The sequence below is a fragment of the Lipotes vexillifer genome, unplaced genomic scaffold (genome assembly GCF_000442215.2).
Source record: "Lipotes vexillifer unplaced genomic scaffold, Lipotes_vexillifer_v1.1 scaffold36, whole genome shotgun sequence".
Taxonomy (NCBI): Eukaryota; Metazoa; Chordata; class Mammalia; order Artiodactyla; family Lipotidae; genus Lipotes; species Lipotes vexillifer.
The window spans coordinates 5,472,169-5,493,926 of NW_006792448.1; the positions used below are offsets into that span (position 1 = coordinate 5,472,169).

Sequence of the window (21,758 nt, forward strand, 5' to 3'; positions counted from 1 at the left end):
AACAGAATAATTTTGAAGGATGGGATCCCATTCTCTCTCCTGCATCTCTGCCAGCCTGAAACAAACCGACCATCTGCTGTAAGAGAATGTCACACACATGGGACAGCATGGAGGCGGTTCTGCTGAGGAGCTGGGGAAAGAGCTCAGTGATGGGCCCTGCGATGTTGACCACTGCCGTAATGTGTAACTTGCATTGATTTTAAATAAGCCAAATGGCTTATCTGAGAATTCTGGGTTGACTTTGATTTTGTGGCTCTGAATTCCATTCACTTAAGGCTTAGTTGGTTTATAGAGATTAATTTTTTAATACTGTTAACATCATGTGCAACCAAGCACCAAGAATATCAATAAATATCAATAATTAGCTTTGGTCTTACTTCCTCTTTCTGGTGGACCATTCTGACTTTATAAATACAGTAGAGTCTCAGTGCCAATGCCCCACTGGGGTTTAAAATTCCATAGCCAGAGCACTTCACCTTGATGTGTCTTGTCACTTGTTTGGGCATGTTTTGGAGTCTGAAGGAAAAATACAAAATGAGCAAAAGAACAGATCACCGATGGCTTAGTATGAAATTTGTTAGCAGTAAAAACAACAGTTTTGAGACCCTCGAAGTCAACTGGGGCCGTTAGTCAGAAATGACTTGTGATCATGGCTGTGGATGGGGGTTGCATTACAAAGGGCTTTCAACCATCCTTTTCTTGGCTTGTAGGTAGAACATGCGGTTTTCTTCAGGATAAGTGACTTTACTGAGGGGCATCTTATAGATGTTGGGGTTTTTCGTGGTCAGCAGAAGGAACAGTAGTGTCGCCAAACAGAAGGGCCAGGTACAAGATGGCAATCCGACCTGGAGCAAAAGAGACAAGTCACACGTTCCTTTGAGATCCTGTCGGAGGATCTCAAAGGAACCATGCTTCACTCCACTGTCATTCAGCTCAGGGGATGACTCGCTGGGGGCACTGCTCTGGACTCTGCTTGCCCCTGTGGAGACTAAGATCTCAGGGCATTCTACAGCTGAAATGTCAGCATGCATTCCTTAGTGTTGATGTATGTCTTTCCCTCCCTCTCATACAGTCAGACTTCCTACACCGGATGTGCAAACATGACACCTTGCTCCCAGAGATGACACTTCGCCAACCACCAATGGCTCCTGACCACTCATCAGGTCCACAAAGCCATTTTGATTAGTTCAGCCCTCTCTCCCCTTGACCTCTACCCAGACTAGGTCTTGGACTCTACTTGCTTTACTTCTTTTTGTTCCATCTCTCAAAAAGACTGTAAGCTCCTTGATGGTACCTCTTCCTTCTGTGTGTCCATGGCAACTCATGCAATTCTGAGCACACACCATGTACTTGGTTAGGTTTGGCCCTATACATGGACCCCCAGGGTATGATGGTACACAAACCTGACTTCACTTCACATCTGGAAGAGTTTAAAAAAACCACAGATGCCTAGGCATCATACAAGATCTACTCTACCAGAAATGCCAAGGGACAGGGCCTGAGGATCTGCATTTTTCAAAATCTCCCTAGCTGACTCTGTTTCGCAGCCTGTCCAATTCTGGCCCATAGGCCAAGGTCTGTGAACCTTTGTTGGGATGTGAAGGGCCCCACAAGCTCTAAGGCATCCCATCATGCCTGTAACAGGGCTTTGACATTCCACCATAAAGATACTGGGTCTCCAGAAGGACCCTCCCAGGTAAGCTCTCGAAGCTGCTGTTGAGAGGGCTAGATGCTGTCCTAACCCAGTGGCAGCCATGACCACATCTACATGGATAGAGTTATCATGAACCGGCCCTGCATCATCTGCAGTGGTCGGTGAGGAAGAGCACTGAGAGGTGGGGGACCCCAGAATACTCTGGTGATACTGGGCTCCTCAGGGGAGGGGAAGGACAAAGTCAAAGGAAGGAGAGAGTAGCAGGAGGCTCTTAATGGGCAACCATTTTGGCTACTAAATAATTCAGCCAGGGACTTCTCTGGTGGCGCAGATGGTTAAGTCTATCTGCCAATGCAGGGGACACAGGTTTGAGTCCTGGTCCAGGAAGATCCCACATGCTGTGGAGCAACTAAGCCGGTGCACCATAACTATTGAGCCTGTGCTCTAGAGCCCACGAGCCACAACTACTGAAGCCTGTGCACCTAGACCCTGTGCTCCGCAACAAGAGAAGCCACCACAATGAGAAGCCTGCACGCTGCAACTAGAGAAAGCCCGCGCACAGCAATGAAGACCCAATGCAGCCAAAAACAAACAAACAAACAAACAAACAAACAAATAAATAAATAAATATATTTAAAAAAAATTCAGCCAGGACATGGGTCTAAAAAAGTCTTACTGGTGACTGACTGGGGATTAAAAAAAATAAGGGGTATGAAAAAGTGTTGGCTTAATTAAAAAAAAATCTGGGTCTTTAACCAACTATCCTTTTCCTCCCTTTTCTGATTTATCAACTAACACATAGTCCTGGTTTTCTGTTTAAGTGAAAGATATTCTAAAGTCAACTTCTTGACACTCAGAGTTAAAGTATGGACTTGATAATATATTATACACCCTAAATTTCACTTCTTTAAATCAAACAATCTGATATTTTTAGCAAGTCTGGTGATTGTGGTTTGGACTACGGTTTACTGTGATGCTGGAGGGTAAGTGAGGACAGATGGGTCTGGCAGATGGACAATATTGGCTATCTGTCATGGATTCTGCCCTGGGATGCCACGAAGGTGGACTTCAGGAGGGCTTCCATACAGTTGAAAACTGATCGATCACACTGATGAGAAAATGAGATTAAAGCAAACTCACCACAGCCATCAGGTTGGACATGCTGGCTCCAACGTAGGCAGTGAACAGGGCTACAAAAAAAAAAAAGGAAAGAAGAATGCTTGGTAGGTGCACTTTTCATTACAGGAAAGACTGCCTTTAGGTATAAATCCCTGGAATGTAAACTTGTGTGTTTCACCAGTGAGCCCAGCATCCTGGTTACAAGTATGAGCTTAGAGTCAGTGGCTCTGGGTTCAAATCCAGACTCCACCCTGTAGGAGCTTGGTGCCTCCTCTCGAAGTCCCCATTTCCTCACCTGTACAAGGAGGTAATAGGAATCTCTCTCTCACGGGTTGGTGTGAGTGTGAAGAAGATAATGCTTGGGCTTAGCACACAGTAAGTACTCAATAAAGGTAGCTTTTCTGTGGTACTATTTTGTTGCTGTTATGATAATACTTAAGGAAAAGGCCTTCCATGATAAATAAACTTCCCCATTATTTTATCCAAGCATAATAAAACTTATGAATGTTCCTTGAGACAGCATACAATCTCATGGCATCTGGGATTCTCAGATCAATGGTTAGCATTCACAGTTCCAAAAAATCATAGTGTATATATATATATATATATATATATATATATATATATATATGTAGTAACTTAGAAATTGGCAGAAGCTGAACACAGACCTGGGATTCCTCCCCATAATAACATTTTCCCAAATACCATTAAGGTTGGCACACAGGTCAATGAATTAATTAACATCCTGTTTTTATTTACTTTGAGCACCAATTAGAGTAGGTAATTTGAGTTATATGTATGACTTTCAATGTAAAACAACAAAAACAAAGATCTCAACTAGCTAACTCAATTCCTGGCCCCAAAGGGGCTCGCGGAAGCCCTTAGGTTTCACAGAGGCGGCCTGAAGAATAACCTTCTTATAATGGCCACATGGTCACTTGGGCCAGCAACACTCAGTGTTAGACACACTCATCATCTGGTCCTCAAGTCCATCGAGAAATCACATCTGCTACTCTGGGGAGTTGGGCAGCGGTGGCGGGAGGGACCTTATGATCCTCCTTTACTTTACTATAGACTTCCATCCTTTTATTGATATTTTATATTTTTATCCTGACAGTTTTTGTTCAACAGTATACCTAATTCTTTCACATCTGAATTGTCTCATGCTAATGGGAAAGGCTCATCTTTGGAAATGATCTGGACTTCAAATCCCAGTTCTGCAATTTTGTTTGCTGTGCAACAAATCACTGAACTAGGAATCTAGTTTCATCATCTGTAAAAAGACCACTTGAAGAGGTTTTTTACAGGGAGGTAAAATGAATCTCAAATGAAATCATATATTTTCACAAAGAGCAGCTATAAACTCATCTCTGTCACCATGGGTTGGAAGCACTGCTCTGAGGAGAAGGGTTAGAAGATTTTCTCTGCTTGGCTTTGATAATTTCATTCTTTTTCCCCCCATTTAGTTCATTCATTCATTCACTCATTCAAGAAATATTCACTGGCCATTGGCTAAGTACAGGGGACACTCTGTCCCTTCTCTCCTGAGTACCAGCTTTTCTATGACACTCCCTTGAGCACATGAGACCTTATTTCTCTCCTAGAAGTGCAATAGCTTAATACCTATTAATGTACTTTTGGTGCTCGAGTCTCATATTGTAATGCTCTTTCAATTCCCTGTTGCTTTTCTTTCTATAGTAAGAGTATCAGATTGTCTAACAGTTGCTGCCCATCACTTAAGACTAGCTGGGTTGGGCTGGGAAAGCCTTATATTAGAGGTGAAGTTCTGTACACCATGGTTTGGAGGTGATGACCCTGACAGCGTTCTGAGTAGCTGAGGGAGAGAAAAGCCCCTTGAGTGTGGAAGGGAGGACTGGATCCTAGTTCTTCATAGACAATGTCCCTCCCCACAGACCACCATGTGTGAGTCCTACTATGATAACCCAACCTGTAAGAAGTGATACAAAATGTGTTTACAGTTTGCACTGATAAAATAAAATTGAGGAGTTCCCTGGCCATGCAGTTTCTGGCTTAGGGACACAGGGAAGGCAGCTTTACCAGGCTCTATCAGTGACTCCAAAGTCCTCTTTCCAATAAAGCCATAGGAGCTAATAAAAGAGCACCTCTGTGATAAATGTCTGCTATTTATTTACCTTGGTTGACAAGGTTTATCTTTTGTTTGGCAGTATCGGGGTGATATGGGCAAGCATAAACTTGCTGTGCGATTTTACAGTGAGATTTGCTTTATAAGAGGGACTAGAGGTCTGTCTCAAAACTTTATGTCCAAAGATGAAAAAGACAGTGCCCAGTGTGGATGAAACAGGCACTCTCATATACTGTCAGTGGCAGGGGAAATTGGTACGGCCTTTGTGGGGTGCATTTGGCATCTATTGAAATTAAAATAGGCAGAGCTGGGATTTGGGCACCAGGGAGGGTCTGGGCTCTTAACTAATTCAATATACTGACAACCAGTATGCTCTACTAATAATGAAAAGCTGATCTATCCAAAGGAAGGGAGATGTGATAGGCAGAATAAAGGCTCCCAAAGACGTCCATGTCCTGATTCCCAGAACTTGTGAATATGTTACCTTACATGGCAAAAGGGACTTTGCAGTTGTGATTAAGTTAAAGATCTTGAGATGGAGGTTTATCCTGGATTAGCCAGGTTGACCCAATGTGATCACAGGGTCCTTATAAGAAGGAGGCAAGAAAGTTCTATCTAGGGAGTAGGATGGAGTGTTTTCATTTTCTGCTTTATACTCTTCTGTATTGATTGAATTTTTGTTTGTTTTGTTTGGTACAATAGGCCTGTACAACTATAGAAGTATAGAAAGAAAATAATGATGATATCACAGCTTTGGGAAACACACATCTGTAAACATCTTTGGCTTTTCCTTTCCCATAGTCTGTGAAGAGACCTTCACAGACCTTATCAACAACTCCTGTGACCAAGACAGTTTCTGCTTATCTTTAAGGATGTGCTCAGACTGTCCCTATGCTGGCCCAGACCATGCTTTCTACCAACTGGAATTCCTCCTCTTACTTTTTAGGACTTACAGAAAAGCCACCCTTTCTAGGAGGTGCTTTTTGGTGATTCTGAACTATAATGTTCCCCCAGGGACTCACTCTGCACTGTAGGTGTTTCCTGGCTCTGCATCTTGTGGTCTCTGTGGGCTTCTGTCTCTTACTCACCTGGCTTCTGTTCTCCGTACAGAAAACCGCCTGGGATCTAAAGCTTCTGAACCCCTAGCTCTTCCTAGTACTGTCTGGGTTGTACCATGAGTGTTTAATACATATTTGCTGCTACTGCCAATACAGAAAAAATAAAGGTTTGAAACCTCAAACCAACCTCAGAATAAAGAGTCTAACCCAGGTGAGCTCAGGAGGCCACATAATCTGTTTCTACCCTTCTCCTTTGCCCTAAGCTTTAAACAAGTATGGAAAAATGAGCAAAAATTTTGACAGGACTATTAGGTGAAATAGTTATGTAACTATAAAGAAATTGACAAAATGACCTGTGAATGGCAACACCACAGCAACCTGAGTTTTGTTAATCTTCCTACAGCATCAGACAATCAAAATTGGATTAGGCTTTAGAAATCCTTGGTTCCATCCCATGTCTTGCCCAATGCAGGAACTCACTCTAAATCCTGCCTGACATGTAGCCCACCACTTTAATAATGGCTGGATCGATTAATCTGGTGATAAAATGACTCTAGACAAATGTTTCCATGAGATTACAAAAGTTTCTGCATGTCCCAATATCCTTCCACCCCTTTGTCCCCAAGGAAGTGTCATTTCCTTCATTCTAGCACATTATCTTACACACTTTTATTTGTGTTGAATTAGGGATGCCAGAAGCTATAAGTGAATAAGCTCCCCTTCCAATGGCCAGAGAAATCCATGGTAGCTTTTCAAATCCAAAGCACTTAAGGTCTGTTTTCACCTAAGTGCCTGAATGGTACTAAAGGGAAGGAGAGTAGTGTAGTGGGCGTAACTCTGGAAGTTGTTAGCAAATGTGGATTCTGGACTTATATTTACCCCAATGGATGCCTTTCAGTGTGTCACTTTCTCTCTCTGCCCTTATGTAGAACCCCAACAGTAAAATGAGAAGGATGGAGTGGAGATCTCCAGAACCCTTTCTAGCTCCCATAGGCTGAGTCTGGCTAGAAAACAGAGGTTAGAAAGGATTAATATAGCAGTTCTCAAAATGTGGTCCCCAGAGCTACAGCATCAGCACCACCCAGCACCTTGTTAAAAATGCAAACTCCTCCCCCTACCTCTAACAATGAGTCAGGGACTGGGGGTGAGATCCAGCAATCTGGGTTTTAACAAGTCTTCCACGTGATTCTGATGTTTGCTTCATTTTTGAGAACAGCCTGATTAAGGCGATTCTCTAAGGGCCCTTTAATACCACCTGATTCACCAGGAGAACTGACTCTATACTTAGCTTGTTTCCTTTTAGTTTCTTGGGTCAAACAATTAGTATGAAGAACATAGGACAAGTCAAGTTTCTATCCCTCAACATACACATATTGTAAAATGGTTCTCTCATCTTCAAAATGAGTAATGAGGTAGACAGAGCAGACCCAAACCCTCCCAGAGAGGGGAGGCCAGTTGCCCTGGTTCCATCCTCAACAGATAGCAGGAGGCTCAAACTAGAACACCTGCTCTAGTTTCTCACACAGCCCTTTCTGACTGTTTGCCCTTGATGTTGATCCCATAATCATAAGCAACCATGCCCCAGATGCACAGGATACTCACCGCAGGCAAGAGCCAGGAGGTGGGCTTGCCAGGTGAGGGCCATGAACATTCCTCCAATTGCAATGCAGGTTAGAGAGCTGTTGAAACCCCAGAGTCCAACATAGATGTTCTCAAATGGAGCTGAAAGACTGAGTCCTATTAGGCAAGACAGGAGGAGTCAGAACTTCGGACTAAATGCAGGATGCTCTGGAAGGAGTCTGGGGGTGGGGAAGTCATCCGAGAACTCCCACTGGTCCCTTGGAAGCAGACCTTCAAGAAAGGTCTGGGGTATAGAAGATGCCTGAGACAATGGATGGAGCAGAGGAGGTTCTCAGTATCTGGTAACAAGTCTTACACTCACCTGCTGCCATCCCCAGCAACGACCCGATCGCAGCATGTAGGCACATGAGTGGGGAGGAGAGGAAGATGGCAGCTAGGAAGATGCCCCCTGTCCACGGATTATCACAGCCATATATCTGACCAACACCCACAGGCAGGGACTTCAGTAACTGCAGAAACAATTTAGAAAATGCGGTCATTAAAACTACTGTACAGAAACTCATAGGGCACCCACAAACACAATGCGATGTCATTTTAGATTTAGCGTATCTTATCTTTCAAGATCAGTGCTACTGATTTTTAAAATTCTCTCTCTCTATGGAAAAATCTCAGTCATTCTTCTGCTTTATCCCCAGAGATACACCAGCCCTTCCCTGCTGCGTGCTGAGCATGCCTTTCCCAGACCCTTCACTCACTGGCTCTACTGCTTGCACTGTCACCTGGCTTTGGTCACTGATAAGCTCCTAGTGCTGTGTCACTGCTCCTCACTGATCCTGTGAGGATCGGCCATGCCTCCCAGTGAGGATGGCAGGGACCGCAGCTCACACTTCTATTGCTTTCAACTCTCCATCAGTTCTGAGGCCAATAAATCAATGCATCTCTAAGGTCAATAGAAATATTATTACTCCCATGTAATTTAGTTATTAGTGCTAAGGCCAGAGAACCAAAGTCGGGTTATCTTATCCACAACTCCAAAGCAATTATTGGCAGGTTCATGAGTCAGGACCATATTTACACTTCTGTTGTTAATGAGAACATGTGTTAGTTAATTAATTTTACTTTATTTTTCGTTTTTTAAAATTTATATTTATTTACTTTTAATGTTTTTTATTTTTATTAGTTTTTATTAAATTTTTTAAATTAAAAATTCTTTTTATTTTTCATTATATATACATTTTTAGAGAGTTTGTATTAATTTAAACCAAGATATCCTTAGCTTATTCCAGTTGTCAACAACTGCCAGTCCTCAGAACACAAAAATACATGTAAATATCACAACTCTAGCTTTCTGGCTGAGTTCTGAATTCAGGTAATGCGTGGCAGTTCTTAGGAACAAGGTACAGGGTTTGATTCAAGCTAACAAATGATAATTCCTTATAACAACACTTCTGGTAGGTCTAGGATAGGCATAATTAGTTGTGTTAGTTCTGTTTTGACCAAGGCTATCACTGAAAGGGGCCCTCCCCGCCTCCCATCTCACTCCTTCCACCTTTTGGCAAGGACCTTTGGGCGGCAGTGACTCTGATGCAGGGAGGGCAGCTTTGGCACAAGGAAGTGTCTGCTCCTTCCATGAATTAGGCTGGATCCAATACTGGTTTCTGATGCTAGTCTGGTCCTTGCTCAGGGCACAGGATCATACTGTGTGTTTGATTCTAACCTAAGATGGGCCTAAATTCTTCCAGCCCATGCTGGATCTTCACGTCTACACAGGATCATTTCCTGTTTCTTCTAGACCAGGGAACTTGACACAGGCAAAGACTGTGTGGTCTTTTATCGCAGAACTGGACAGCAGAACTATCCCTCAGGTAGCCAGGGAAATGGGGAGTTGATGAGATGGGAAATAAGTATACGCTGATGTTGGAGAGGCAGTTCAGAGTGAGGAGACGGACAAGACCCCCCTTCCCTATGTCAGCACCGTCCACCAGCACTTGCTGTGGTGATGGAATATTCTGTATCTGTGCTGTCCAATGCGTGCAGTTATTGAGCACCTGAAATGTGGCTAGTGAGGCTAAAGAACTAAATTTTAAATTTTATTTAATGTTAATTAACTTTACATTTAAATTAAAATAGCTACTGTATTAGATAGGGCAGTTTTAGATAGTTTAACTAATGTTATTTTTTCATGGGCAGTTCTGATAAATTTTTTATTTTCCTTCTGAGTTATTTCCAAATGCTCCCATTCATTTTCTGGGCAAGAAGCTAAAGAAAAGGCTACTTGAACTCCTCACATGTTTTGACTGCTCAGCAAAGAGGACAGCAAAAGGTATTTTATAACCTGATAGTGGAAAAATCAGTCTCTTGCACCCTAAAAAAGGTAAGGTTGGTTTTCTTCTGATTTCAAGTGTTTCCTTTTTCTTTTTTTAAATAATCAAGAAGACTTAAACAGATTTATTAAATAAACACCAATACAAAGAGCTGGAATTTGATTTGGGTTAACCAGGCTTTTAAAAATAGTGCTCTCTCTATGCACAACTGTAATGAAATACACAGCATACATCCTAGGATAGTGGTTCTCAAACGCTGGCCCACGTCACTATTATTTGGGGAGCTTGTTAATACAGGCTCCTAGGCTCCACCCCGATGATTATGATTTAGGGAGTCGAGATGGAGCTTGTATTAGTATTTAAAAAACAGTGATTCTTATGCCTCCAAAGCCTGAGAAATCTGAATTACTGTATGTATTCTATGAGATCCACCATAAGAAAAAGCAGAATAGAGAGCTTCTGCACCAGGATCTAACAGTAAGCAGCCAGTTCTTTCGATTGGACGAGGTAGGTCAGGGAGGACTTGACACCAGGCTGGAGGCCCCTGCCTCAAGGGCTGGCCTCCATCATACCCCACAAATAAGGGCCAAGTTTGAAATAGAGTGTCTGAATTTCAGTGGAAATATATTCTGGAGTTAGCACTGCAGATTTTAGGAAAAGAGGAAGAAAAATTAGCTTTGACCAAATAGTCATTTAAAAAATCCCTTAGAGGGCTTCCCAGGTGGCGCAGTGGTTGCGAGTCCGCCTGTCGATGCGGGAGATACGGGTTCGTGCCCCGGTCTGGGAGGATCCCGCATGCCGCGGAGCGGCTGGGCCCGTGAGCCATGGCCGCTGAGCCTGCGCGTCTGGAGCCTGTGCTCCGTGGTGGGAGAGGCCACAACAGTGAGAGGCCCATGGGAGAGGCCACAACAGTAAAAAAAAAAAAAAAAAAAAAAAAAAAAAAAAAAATCCCTTAGAGCCCAAAGCTTTGGAGTAGAACAAATAAGCATTTAGACGGCAAGAGGAAGGCGTTAAAGGACTTCCTGGTGGTCCAGTGGTTAAGACTCTGCTCTCCCAATGCAGGCCGCCTGGGTTTGATCCCTGGTAAGGGAATTAGATGCCGCATGCGGCAACGAAGATCCCGCGTGCGGCAACTAAGACCTGGCACAGCCAAATACGTATTTAAAAAAAAATTCTTAAAAAAAAAAAGAGGAAGGTGGCAAGGTCCCTCCAGTGCTGAGTCTCTATAAGCTTCTGATGCCCATGAATAATTAACCAGGAGGACACGGGGTGTCTTCCAGAGCCAGTGGCGGGGGTGGGGTTGGGGGGACTGCAGGGCACTGAGGTCAGACCAGGTGACATTGGGAACTGAGGTTACAGGTGTGAACAATTTGCTTGGGAAAAATGGATTGTAATGTCCCGTGGCAGAAAGGTACATTGACAATGCCATGTTGAAGGGCAGAGTGAAGACAGGGAGGTCCCATTTGCAGAACACGGAGTTCAACGCACTTGAGAAAATTGGACTAAAAACAACAACAGAACAGAATGGAAGAATATGCATGTGAAGCCTTCCAAATTCCCAATGCCCTGGAATGGAAGCCAGGTTGACAAACTGAATCTCTATACTATGGAGGGGCTTTGTTTCATTGGCAAATATGTCCCTAAAGTGTTGTGTTGCCAAACTTTTCACAGAAAAAAAAAAAAAAAAAAAAAAAAAAAAAAAAAAACAAAACCCAAACCCAAACACACCTGGAATAAATCCTGTCATAGAATAATTCTTACATACGGTCAAAAATAAACAGCTAATTTGGCTTGTGGAAAATTATGCTCTGGGTTTGCTCACAGTGAGTTATAAATCTAGGTTTTAAAAATATTTTTGAAGTATTTAAGACATCTGAAAAAAATATTGTCTAAACAGTTAAAGCCCCTTCTGTAACCTACTTGATCATATGCACCTTCCTCCCCACCAGAGGCAAACTTGATCTTGAACTTGTATACCATCTCCACGAGTCTTAGTATATTTAGTCTTAAAGAAAAACAGTGGTCCCAGGAAGGATGCAGGTGGTGTGGACTGGAGGAAAGAGACCTTAAACTCAGGAGGGCAGAGTTTTAAGTCCTTGAGCAGTTGAACTGTGTGGCCGAGGGCAGGGAGGTACTTTCAGTTCCCTCATCTGTAAACTGGGAGATTGGATTATATGGTCTCTGGGCCCATTTTGTTCCCTCACTTGTTGATCCAATCAAGGAGCCATCACTTTAAGGTCAGAATCCCAGGTTTCCAGAATTGGGGGAGAGGGTGAGTGACCATGTGCAGGTGATGCCTCTTGCCCTCGAGCCTTATCTTCAGAGTAGGTGGGAAGTCCCTCCTGAGCAGGTTGGCCGTGCTGGCAGGTTCTCCTCCACACATCTGTGCTGCAGCCAGGGTGGGCACGCTGTCCATAGTGGGCTACACGTATCATTTGTGTGGATACTAGTATTTTATATTCTGAATATACCATGGTAAGAAGGAAATGTTTGTTTTCAAAAAAGAAAAAAAGGATTTAAGACAGTGTCAATGTAGAAACTAGTTTGAAGGATTTAGGGTTAAAAAAGGAATCAAATTTAATAAAGAATTATTTTGAAGGGGACAGGGGCAGGTGGTAAGGGGAGTTCATACAGGCACAGGGGTTCTCAGTGAGGTCCCTGGATCAGCCACATCAGCATCATCTGGGAAGTTGTTAGAGATGCAGATTCTGAGGCCCTGCCCCAGATGGACTGAATCAGGAAGCCTGGGGGAGGGAGCAGCAGTCCGTGTTTCGACAGGCCTTGCAGGTGAGCCCGATAGTGTGCATGTTTGAGGACCACTGATGTGGGATGTGGTTCTCAACTTTAGTTGTACTTTAGAACCTCCTGGGAGCCTTCAAACTCCCAATGCCCTGGAAACACCCCCAGACCAATTACATCAGAATCTTGTGGGGGGGTGGCTGGGAGGTGTGTGTGGAGGCCACACGCATCGGTGTGTTTCAATGTTTCCAATAGACATATCCTGAATCTAAATTTAAAAATATATTTTTTCTAAAGATTGTGTTATATACATAACAAAAAATTTACCATTTAAACCATTTTAAAGCATTCAGTTTAGTGGCATTAAGTACATTCACGTTGTTGTACAACTATTACCGCCATCCATTCACAGTACATTTTTCATTTTGCAAAGCAGAAACTCTATACTCCCTAAATAATAACTTCCCCCATTGCCTCCTCCCCCTATACATTTTTTCAAAAAGGCATTTCGAAAACCAGGTACAACTTACCAAGTCATGGACATAGCAGATACAGGGAATAATAGCCACCAGAAATAGTTTCCCTTGTCTGAAAAGACAGCCATGAGGATTCCCACCAAGGTGGCATTGTAGCCCTGGAGGCCTGCTGCAATGGCGGACCTGTGGGCAAAAGGCACAGCTTGGACAGCTTCCAGGAGGATGTTGGCTGGACGTGTACATAAATGACACTTGTAACTTCCAGATAATATTTACATTTGAAAATGAGATTATATTTAGGATTTTATTGCAAAGTCTGTAGAAGCCAAATACTAATAAAAGCATGAAAAAGTAAAATATACATAGATAAAATGCAAATGTGCACATAGAACAACCCTATAGAGGTGTCATAGCTAAAGATAGAATTCCAGCATCTAGGGGCGGAAAGGGAAATCAGCAATCCAACCTATTCTGCTTCCTTTTACCCTTTTGTTCCAAAAGTTATTATTTCTTTTAAGTCATTAGGACCTCTAACTTGAATAGAGCTTTGATGTGAAACTGTTTCCTAAGTCTGATTTTCTTGGTGAGAGATGTAAGATTCTTAAAATGTAAATTTACTTCCATGGTGTCTTTGATCTTATAAACACAGATCTTCCAACTTAGCATATATTTTCATCTTCCTGTGCTTCCATTTTGTTGTCTCCAGATATACATTTCCAAGTTATTGCAAAGAAAAACAATTACTTTTACTTGGCAAATTACTCCATTTAATTATGTGCGTATTTAGCACCTAATTGTTTCTTGGGTCCTTTTTGCTTCCCAGCATTTAACCTCACTTCTAAATGTTGCCCTGGGTAAGTTTCTACTCCTGGCCAAAATGGTTCCCATTTCATATTTGGGGAAAAGAAGCTCCAAGTGAGAAAGGGAATGATTTCTATAGAATAAGCCCCGGGGCTGACAAGCCAGGCCCCCCAGGACTCTGAGAATTGGCACCTTGAAGGTACCCAGCATTCAAGGATGAAGTCTGTAGGAGTCACGGGTTTGCAGATGGTGAAGTGGGTGGGCGAGGTTGAACACAGGGCCTGAGGGGGAGGTGATGTAGCAATGAGTCACGCTACAGGGCAGTACAGGATGGTGTGAAATCTTCTCCCGGTCTGTTTGTCACTGGAGCAGGAGGCACCAGTTCAACAGCAGGGTGATATTCATCTGGGCAAGAGTATTAGAGGTGAGACTCCGTGCTCAAAAGCCCTTTGTCTCCCTTAAATAATCCTTCAGGATATGTGGCAGGTGATGCGACTTGTATTGGTTTAACCCAGGAAATGATAATTGAGGCCATACCTGAGGGCAATGGGGAGCTATGCAAGGCTTGTCCTCTCAGCAACTGACTTTCAGATTTAAGGCTTGAGTTTGATCAACAAAAAATTAACTGCAATGCCTACATGTTGTGGAATGCCATAGTTTCATCAACAGGAAGATGTGTATTCACTTAAAGCAGAGGATTACCTTTTTCATGTGCCCTTTAGGACCGAGGAGAGTAAAAAAGATCTGAAAACTAACACATGTAAATATGGCTGGTCTTTTAAGCCATTGATCCCCAACATTTTTGGCACCAGGGCCCGGTTTCATGGAAGGCAATTTTTCCACGGACTGGGTTGCGGGGGGATGGTTCAGGCGATGGGGAGTGGCAGACGAAGCTTTGCTTGCTAGCCCGCCACCCACCTCCTGCTGTGTGGTCCAGTTCCTAACAGGGGGTGTTGGGGACCCCTGTTTTAAACCATGCTTGATAAGGACAATGGGTCAACTTCTACCGGGGCAAAACAATGAAGAAGTTTTGATATGATACGATTCTGGACCCACACCTCCAAACTGGACAGACTGTTTCTTGATGTGCATTAGAACAGAATTTGACCTAAGGTACAAAATCACCCTCCATAGAGAACAAGTCAGGCTCCTTGGACCTGCTGGGAAAGTGGAGCATTTTCGGACTCTCTCACTGAGAAGCCCCTTAGGCAGTTTACAGTAAGTGTTACAGGAGCTTAGCTGTATAATGACCATCCACTGGGGATGATGCATGGATCCTGGACACCTAGAAGACCAGCAGCCTCCCTGAAGGAACTGGTCAGGCAGGAGCCGTCTCCTCCCATGGTAGGAGTCAGCTCATCAATTCTTCAGTGGCAGATGGTTTATAACGTACACGCTATTTTTAGCCTAACACATAGTTCAGAAGACACACTAACATTACTTAAGTCAGAACTTGCTTACTTGGAATTTATGTCAGTTTGTCTCTCTGGAAGCTGAGCTAATCTTTGCACTGTCCATGAAGAATGAATTTACTAAGCTAAGCATGGAAATGAGATATAATGGGATTAGTGGGGTTTCTAAGCCACTAAAACTTTTCCTGAACCCATATTCATTTTTTGTAAATAAACAAAATGCTGATGATAAATAATTGATCAATCATTAAAGCAGATCACTTTGGACCCTACCCTGGGAATTACTTATAGCTTTGTTCTGGTTACCATGTAGTGCCAGGAGCATCTGGCATCATTCAGACTGGCCGCTTATTCAGGTACCACAAATAAGAGGCTATAAATGATTTCCTGACCTCTGACTAAAGGCACATATAAAGCATTCTGTGCAATAAAGGTTGTTTCTCCTGGGGAGGGTGGGGCTTTATCGCTGTTGCCCAGAGTAACTGGTTGGCTCCTGTGTTCTAAGAAGCAAGAAGCGGAGGCTTGGAGGGATGCGCCTACCTGTCCTGACCGAGTAACAGGGCTGTCAGGGTGGAGACCACAGTTCCCACACAGCCACTGAGTGCCCACCAGGGGTTCTGGACCAGGAGTCCCACCAGAATCAGGATTCCGCTGATGGGGTTGCTGACAAACACCACTTGGGATATGCCCCGAAGGACCCAGTCGACGAACTGGAGCGCCTGGGGTTTGTCTGGAAGAGATGAGACAGGCAGAGCTAAGGAAACAGCGAGGCAAATGGGGCTCCTTCCCAAGTCCAGGGCCCACCCCGAGCAAAATCCCCTCTCATGAAGGTGAAACTAATTTTTGACATTCCTTGAAGCTTTTTCTCTGAACCCTTTCCCCTTAGTGACCTTCAGATCCCTGAAAGCAACCAGTTTCTTTCCTCTCAATCCAACTGCCCTTACTAGAATTCTCAGTTCCAGAAAGCATCGAATGAACTTATTTACCACGCTTAGAGGTTCAGATTCATACGCCAAAGGAATGAATTACCAATAGTAAAATTTCAGTTTTTAAGTATAAAGAGGAACCAGGTGCCTTCCTCTGATATCAACTGGACTGCGGCCCTGACCACTATCTCCATTAAAAAAATTTTGAAGAAGTTTGCTGGTTATAAGATAAAAAGTTAAAAAAGGGAGAGGAAAGAGATAGATAGAAGGTAGGGGAGTATAACTAAAGATATGACTAGAAGAACCAGCAAACCATTTCCCCCAAAGCCACTGCTCCAAGGGATGGAAGCATAAATACCTTTAAGCCAGTTGGCAAATTCTTTCATATCACCAGTTATGTAGCCAAGTGCCTTGGGGAGGCATCTTCTCTTGCGAACTGGTGGACCCTGATTTCCACCCTGGTCCAGTTTAACCACAGTGGGGCTGTCCTCCATGGATAGCTCTTCCTCTGGCTCCTTAAGGAAAGAACAGAGCTCATAAACATCCTAATGCAGAACACTTTGGACAGGCCAGTGTGGGACCTGGTCACAGTAGCCACAGAGGATGAGTTTAAAGGCACTTTATCTGGACCATGACGTCCCATTTTCCTCTTGAAATGTTTTCACGGAGATTATTACCAAGACCCAAACCCCATACTACTTTTGTCATCACTGTTTTCAATGCCACCACGAAAAAAGGTTCTGGTCTTTAATTTCATAAGGTTCAGTTTCTAGCTCAACAAATATTTATTGAGCACCTATATCCTATACTCAAAGAGCTCAGTCTAGTAGGAAAGACTGAAAAATAGTTAATTTCAATGTAAGGAGTCAGATAATGATATAGAAATAGCTAAGATAAGTACTTAAGTTTCTTGCTGCCAATGAAAGGAACCAGATGTCAGGTTACAGACCAGTCAGCTACTTTCCAAGGCAAGCAGCCATTTTAAATTAAATTTTTATTTTACAAAAAAGAGTTTTGTTTTTAAAAGTTTGAAAGAGAAGAAATGTTTACAAAACAGTGTGTGTGTGTTAACACAGCCTAAGAAAACCGCCTCTTACTCACTCTCCAAGTCAAAGATTGCTTGACTATGTCGTCACATCAGGCAACTGCCTCAGATATTCTTTATTTTTGGAATTTGTTATTTAAATGTTTAAAGACTGGAAAAATAATATTCTACAAATGTGTAGAAAATGGGAAAGGTGGAGGCAGACCAAGCTGTTGAAAACCAAAGAATTACAATTTAAGAATTGTATGCTATGGGGCTTCCCTGGTGGCGCAGTGGTTGAGAGTCCACCTGCCGATGCAGGGGACACGGGTTCGTGCCCCGGTCCGGGAAGATCCCACATGCCGCGGAGTGGCTGGGCCCATGAGCCATGACCGCTGAGCCTGCGCGTCCGGAGCCTGTGCTCTGCAACGGGAGAGGCCACAGCAGTGAGAGGCCCGCGGACCGCCAAAAAAAAAAAAAAAAAAAAAAAAAAAAGAATTGTATGCTATAAGAATGTACAGGGCATACTTACAGTAAGCATGCCTCGGGGAAATACTAACAGTATAACCGTGACTGGTGCTCACTATGAGACTCTTCACTTCTCATTATAAGTGTTAATAGGACTAAGCACCAGCATCAACAGAATATGGTACCCTGTAGACAAAAATGGTTTTATGGTGCTGATGGTAGATATAAAAGAATACCAATGATGTCGTCCCAGAAGCAGGCAAAGGGAGAAAGACAATGGCAAAACTACCTTGAGTTTGCAAGGAAGCAAGGAGCACAGCCAGGCCAGTGTGAAGCAGTGGAACACACCAAAACCATCAGACCCCAGAAGGCACAAGTGTGGAATGTGGAAGCCACAGGCACGTAAGACATGACCAAGGAAATACCCCAAACTCGTGCAGTTAAACCAGCTCGTCTTCTCTCTGTAGCCAGGCTGTGAATAAGGGGTTCTCGGGGCTATTTTTGGTCCCATCGTTGTTCCATTTACCATAGCCAACAGATGGCTATTAACAGATAATAAAAGTTATGGCTCTTTAAATTTTTATTTTTTGCAATCCAGCTTTTAGTTTTGGCTTCTATTAATCCCAGTACAGAAATCAATGTAACATTTTTTATTGAGTCACAATTTCACTTCAATTGTATTATTTCATTGCCCAACTGACCATTCTGCTTTTTGAACAATGGCCAACCATTCCACAAAGTAGAAGCTGTTTATGCAATGCATTCTAGACCGAGGTCATTTTGTCTTGGCAAAATAGTGATAGAAACCAGCATTTGTGAGACTTCCAATGAACATTTGCATTAAGAAATTCTTAAACTGAAAACTGCTGGAGGTCAGGAACCAAAACTAAGTCTATATGGAACTCAGCTGGCCCCAAAGTTAAACAAGGAAAACTGTTTGAATTATTAAGCAATTGTGAAAAGTTGGATTTTATTTCATAATCTAAGTGATGACTATCATTTATTTTTATTTATCTCCCTCTTTAAACATCATAACTGAACATATTGCTTGGAAAGCCCTTTCCTCAGCTACAGTGACCCCATTCTCAAAGCCATGCATCTTATGAGAAGCATTAGCTTCCAGTCCAGGCAATGACAAGAAATTGCCTTGAGTTTCTGTAACTGAGTAGATCTGGCCCTACAGAGGCAGCACCGAATGAAAACATTAAAGTGGACATTTTCCATCAAGTACAGAAACAATTAGGTATATGGGTTATTCCAGGGTGAACAAATTCATGTTCTCAAAATTTCCAGCATTTATTTATTTATTTTAGAGGGTTTTAAATACATCATCACCTCAGAGATTTTAGAGATAACAAATATGAAACCTGATATTCTAACTGGCCAGACATGACTGAGAACCTGACTGGCCAGAGTTCCCTGCCTAGCCACCCGAAGTTGGATAAAGATTGAATCATTTATCTGAATCCACAGCCCAATGTATAGAAGGCTTGCTGTGCTTTGTCTTTCCAGTATCCACATATTGGGGTAGGTTGTGCGGTTGCCATGTCCTAGAGAGAGGGGTCTTCTCATGAGTTGAGCAGAGAGTTGCTGCTGTGGCCGAACCCCCAGGAACCATTTATTCTGAAATCCTGAATACTCTGGAGCCCTGGGAACCCTGACTACTTGTTCCAGAACTTAGGCATGAGAATTGGTTATGAGAAACCAGTAACTTAAAAGTTGTGGTTCACCCTAGAATTTTATCATGCTAGACTGTTTGCATTTCTTTAGGGAACTTTAAGAATCCACACAGCCTAATTGGAAAGGCAATGCAAGGTGATAAAGCAGGAACTTAAACTGATGCTCAAGCTTCTCAAATCTAAGTAGGTCATTAAATTTCAATTAAAAAGACAGGACCAGAAAATAAAAGGAAGAAACTCTATAAAATAGGAGGAGCATAAGTTAAAAATCCCAGACTACTTTTTCCTAGCTTTTCCATGGTTGTCAAAGCTCTGCAGCACAAAGGTCCAGCCAGCATCCAACCCCAGATGAGTGTCTTGTGACTTTCTTGACCAAGACCCCTGTGCATCTGGCTCAGCCCAAGCTGCACTGCTCAGCAGAGCATGAGGACTCACTTCCCAGGCTCTGTTCAGAAAAGACACAGCAGAGTCACAGAGAGAAGCTGCACAAAGGTAGCATACCTGTTCTTGTGGCCCATGGGCCAGGGCCAAGCTTAGCCAGGGGAAGCCTCTGCGTTCTGCCTCACCAGCTTTTTTTCCAAAAGGGTCCCTCCAAAGAGGACCAGGAGGGGCGTCACCAGCGGCGCCAATCAAAGACCGTCCATTCATCCTTCCTTTCTTTCCATACATGACAAAGGGCAAAAATAGATGTATCAGCAGGATTCGTGCCCTGGCTGTGGTGTGAAATGCAAGGTAGAGAGAGGCAGGAGCTCTCCCAGGGAGTTCCTGGGGAGAGGAGATCTTAACAGAAAAGGCCAACTTCTCCATAAACAAGAGCTCCATCAGCAAAGAGAGACTATGAGCTGACTGCAGACATTGAATGTTCATTTTACTTCACTTAGAACAAAAGAAAAATGTGGCAAATCATCCTGCACAGAGACCTATGCATAGATTTTGTTCTGCTGTGTTTCTCCACTATCAGGAAGCTGACAGATCTGAAGCCTGTTCCAGAAGGAGGGGTGGGCTCAGGCTCTGAAACACTTCAGGCAAACTGTTAGGGCTCCATCTTGGGGGTCAAAGCCAATGCCACAATTTCCCTAGGCCTTGATCTTTACAAATGTGAGAAGGAGAAGGCCTGGTATGGGTTCTATTTTCTGTGATAAGATGCTAGCCACACTTTGTAGGCATAGCAAAAGCCCAGTCTAAGAAACTGCTAAATGGCATTTTCCCCACCTTGTATCTGAATAGGAATTGTTAAAAATTGGACATCGCCTTGTTTATAAGAAACAATTCTTAGTTGAATTCAACAAGTGTGGCAACTTTTTGTTTCCTTTTTTTTAAAAAAAAAAAACAAAAAAAACCTTCCATCACATCCAAGGATAGTATTCTTCTTTCAGAGGTCCCAGGAAAGTCGTATGTGTGGTATTTCTTTATTTTTTTTCTTCCTCATTTATTTAATTTTTACTTTCTTCTACTGGCTTCGTTTGAAATCTGAAAATTTACACTCTACTAGAGTGACTCAGAAAAATCCACAACCGTGGAAAATATTACTGACATTTCTTAGGAAAAAACTGTGTACGTGTATGTTTATCCATGGTTAAACAATCTGGCGAATACCTGACCAGTGGGTTGCATTATGTATATTTTTGTTTGATAAAGAACAACATCCAGAAACCCAACTGTAGAGCACTCATACACAATTTTAAAAAAAAGAAAGAATGAATGAAAAAAAAAGGAGGGAAAGGGGCCTCCCCTGGTGGCACAGTGGTTGAGAGTCCACCTGCCGATGCAGGGGACATGGGTTCATGCCCTGGTCCGGGAAGATCCCACATGCTGCGGAATGGCTGGGCCTGTGAGCCATGGCCGCTGACCCTGTGCGTCCGGAGCCTATGCTCCACAACAGAAGAGGCCACAACAGTGAGAGGCCTGCGTACCGCAAAACAAAAAAACAAAAACAAAACAAAACAAAAAAAAAGAGAGAAAGAGACAGGTAGACTGTCGCATTCCCCTTTCACATTTCCCCACCACCAAAATCACCACGTCTTGGAGAATGACATCCTTGAGCTCAACAACGATATTTCCTTAGCCAAGAGAGAGAGAGAGAAAAAAAGTTGAGAGAGCATATAATTTGAGGCTTCATTTTATAGAAGGGAAAACTGGGGTCCAGAGTGGGGACCATCCACATTCACTCAGCAGGGTCAGCCTTATGGAATAGGTAAGCCCTGGTGGCTCTTTGTCTTCCAGGCTGGAGCCACACACATTGATGCCCCCAAGATTCTATTCAAGTCAACACACAGTGAAGGAGCAGCTTCTGAATGCCGGGATGCAAGGGGTGTTAGAGCTCAGTGACACAGTAGACACAGCCTGTCTTCGTGGCCTCCCTGACATAACCCTGGGGAGGGAGTGTTGAACAG

The 21,758-nt window shown here is 43.2% G+C and overlaps 1 protein-coding gene across 1 annotated transcript; it reads right to left on the reverse strand.

Moving 5' to 3' along the window:
- Nucleotides 1-671: 671 nt before the first annotated feature.
- SLC14A1 (solute carrier family 14 member 1 (Kidd blood group)) lies at nucleotides 672-20,013 on the reverse strand. Its single transcript, XM_007465627.1, has 10 exons — nucleotides 19,867-20,013; nucleotides 16,553-16,709; nucleotides 15,809-15,998; nucleotides 13,110-13,238; nucleotides 11,151-11,342; nucleotide 10,885; nucleotides 7,878-8,025; nucleotides 7,538-7,672; nucleotides 2,795-2,844; nucleotides 672-845 (listed from the first exon to the last, which is right to left on the reverse strand). Exons 1-10 carry the CDS (start codon nucleotides 20,011-20,013, stop codon nucleotides 672-674), a joined length of 1,323 nt encoding a protein of 440 aa, XP_007465689.1.
- Nucleotides 20,014-21,758: the final 1,745 nt, after the last annotated feature.

Coding starts and splice junctions, on each gene's coding strand:
- SLC14A1 (XM_007465627.1), bottom strand. CDS start 20,013: ATGAATGGACGGTCTTTGATTGGCGCCGCTGGTGACGCCCCTCCTGGT. Junction 16,710..19,866: donor CCCATGGGCCACAAGAACAG/GTATGCTACCTT, acceptor TCTTTCCTTAAG/GAGCCAGAGGAAGAGCTATC. Junction 846..2,794: donor TGTCCAACCTGATGGCTGTG/GTGAGTTTGCTT, acceptor CTTTTGCTCCAG/GTCGGATTGCCATCTTGTAC.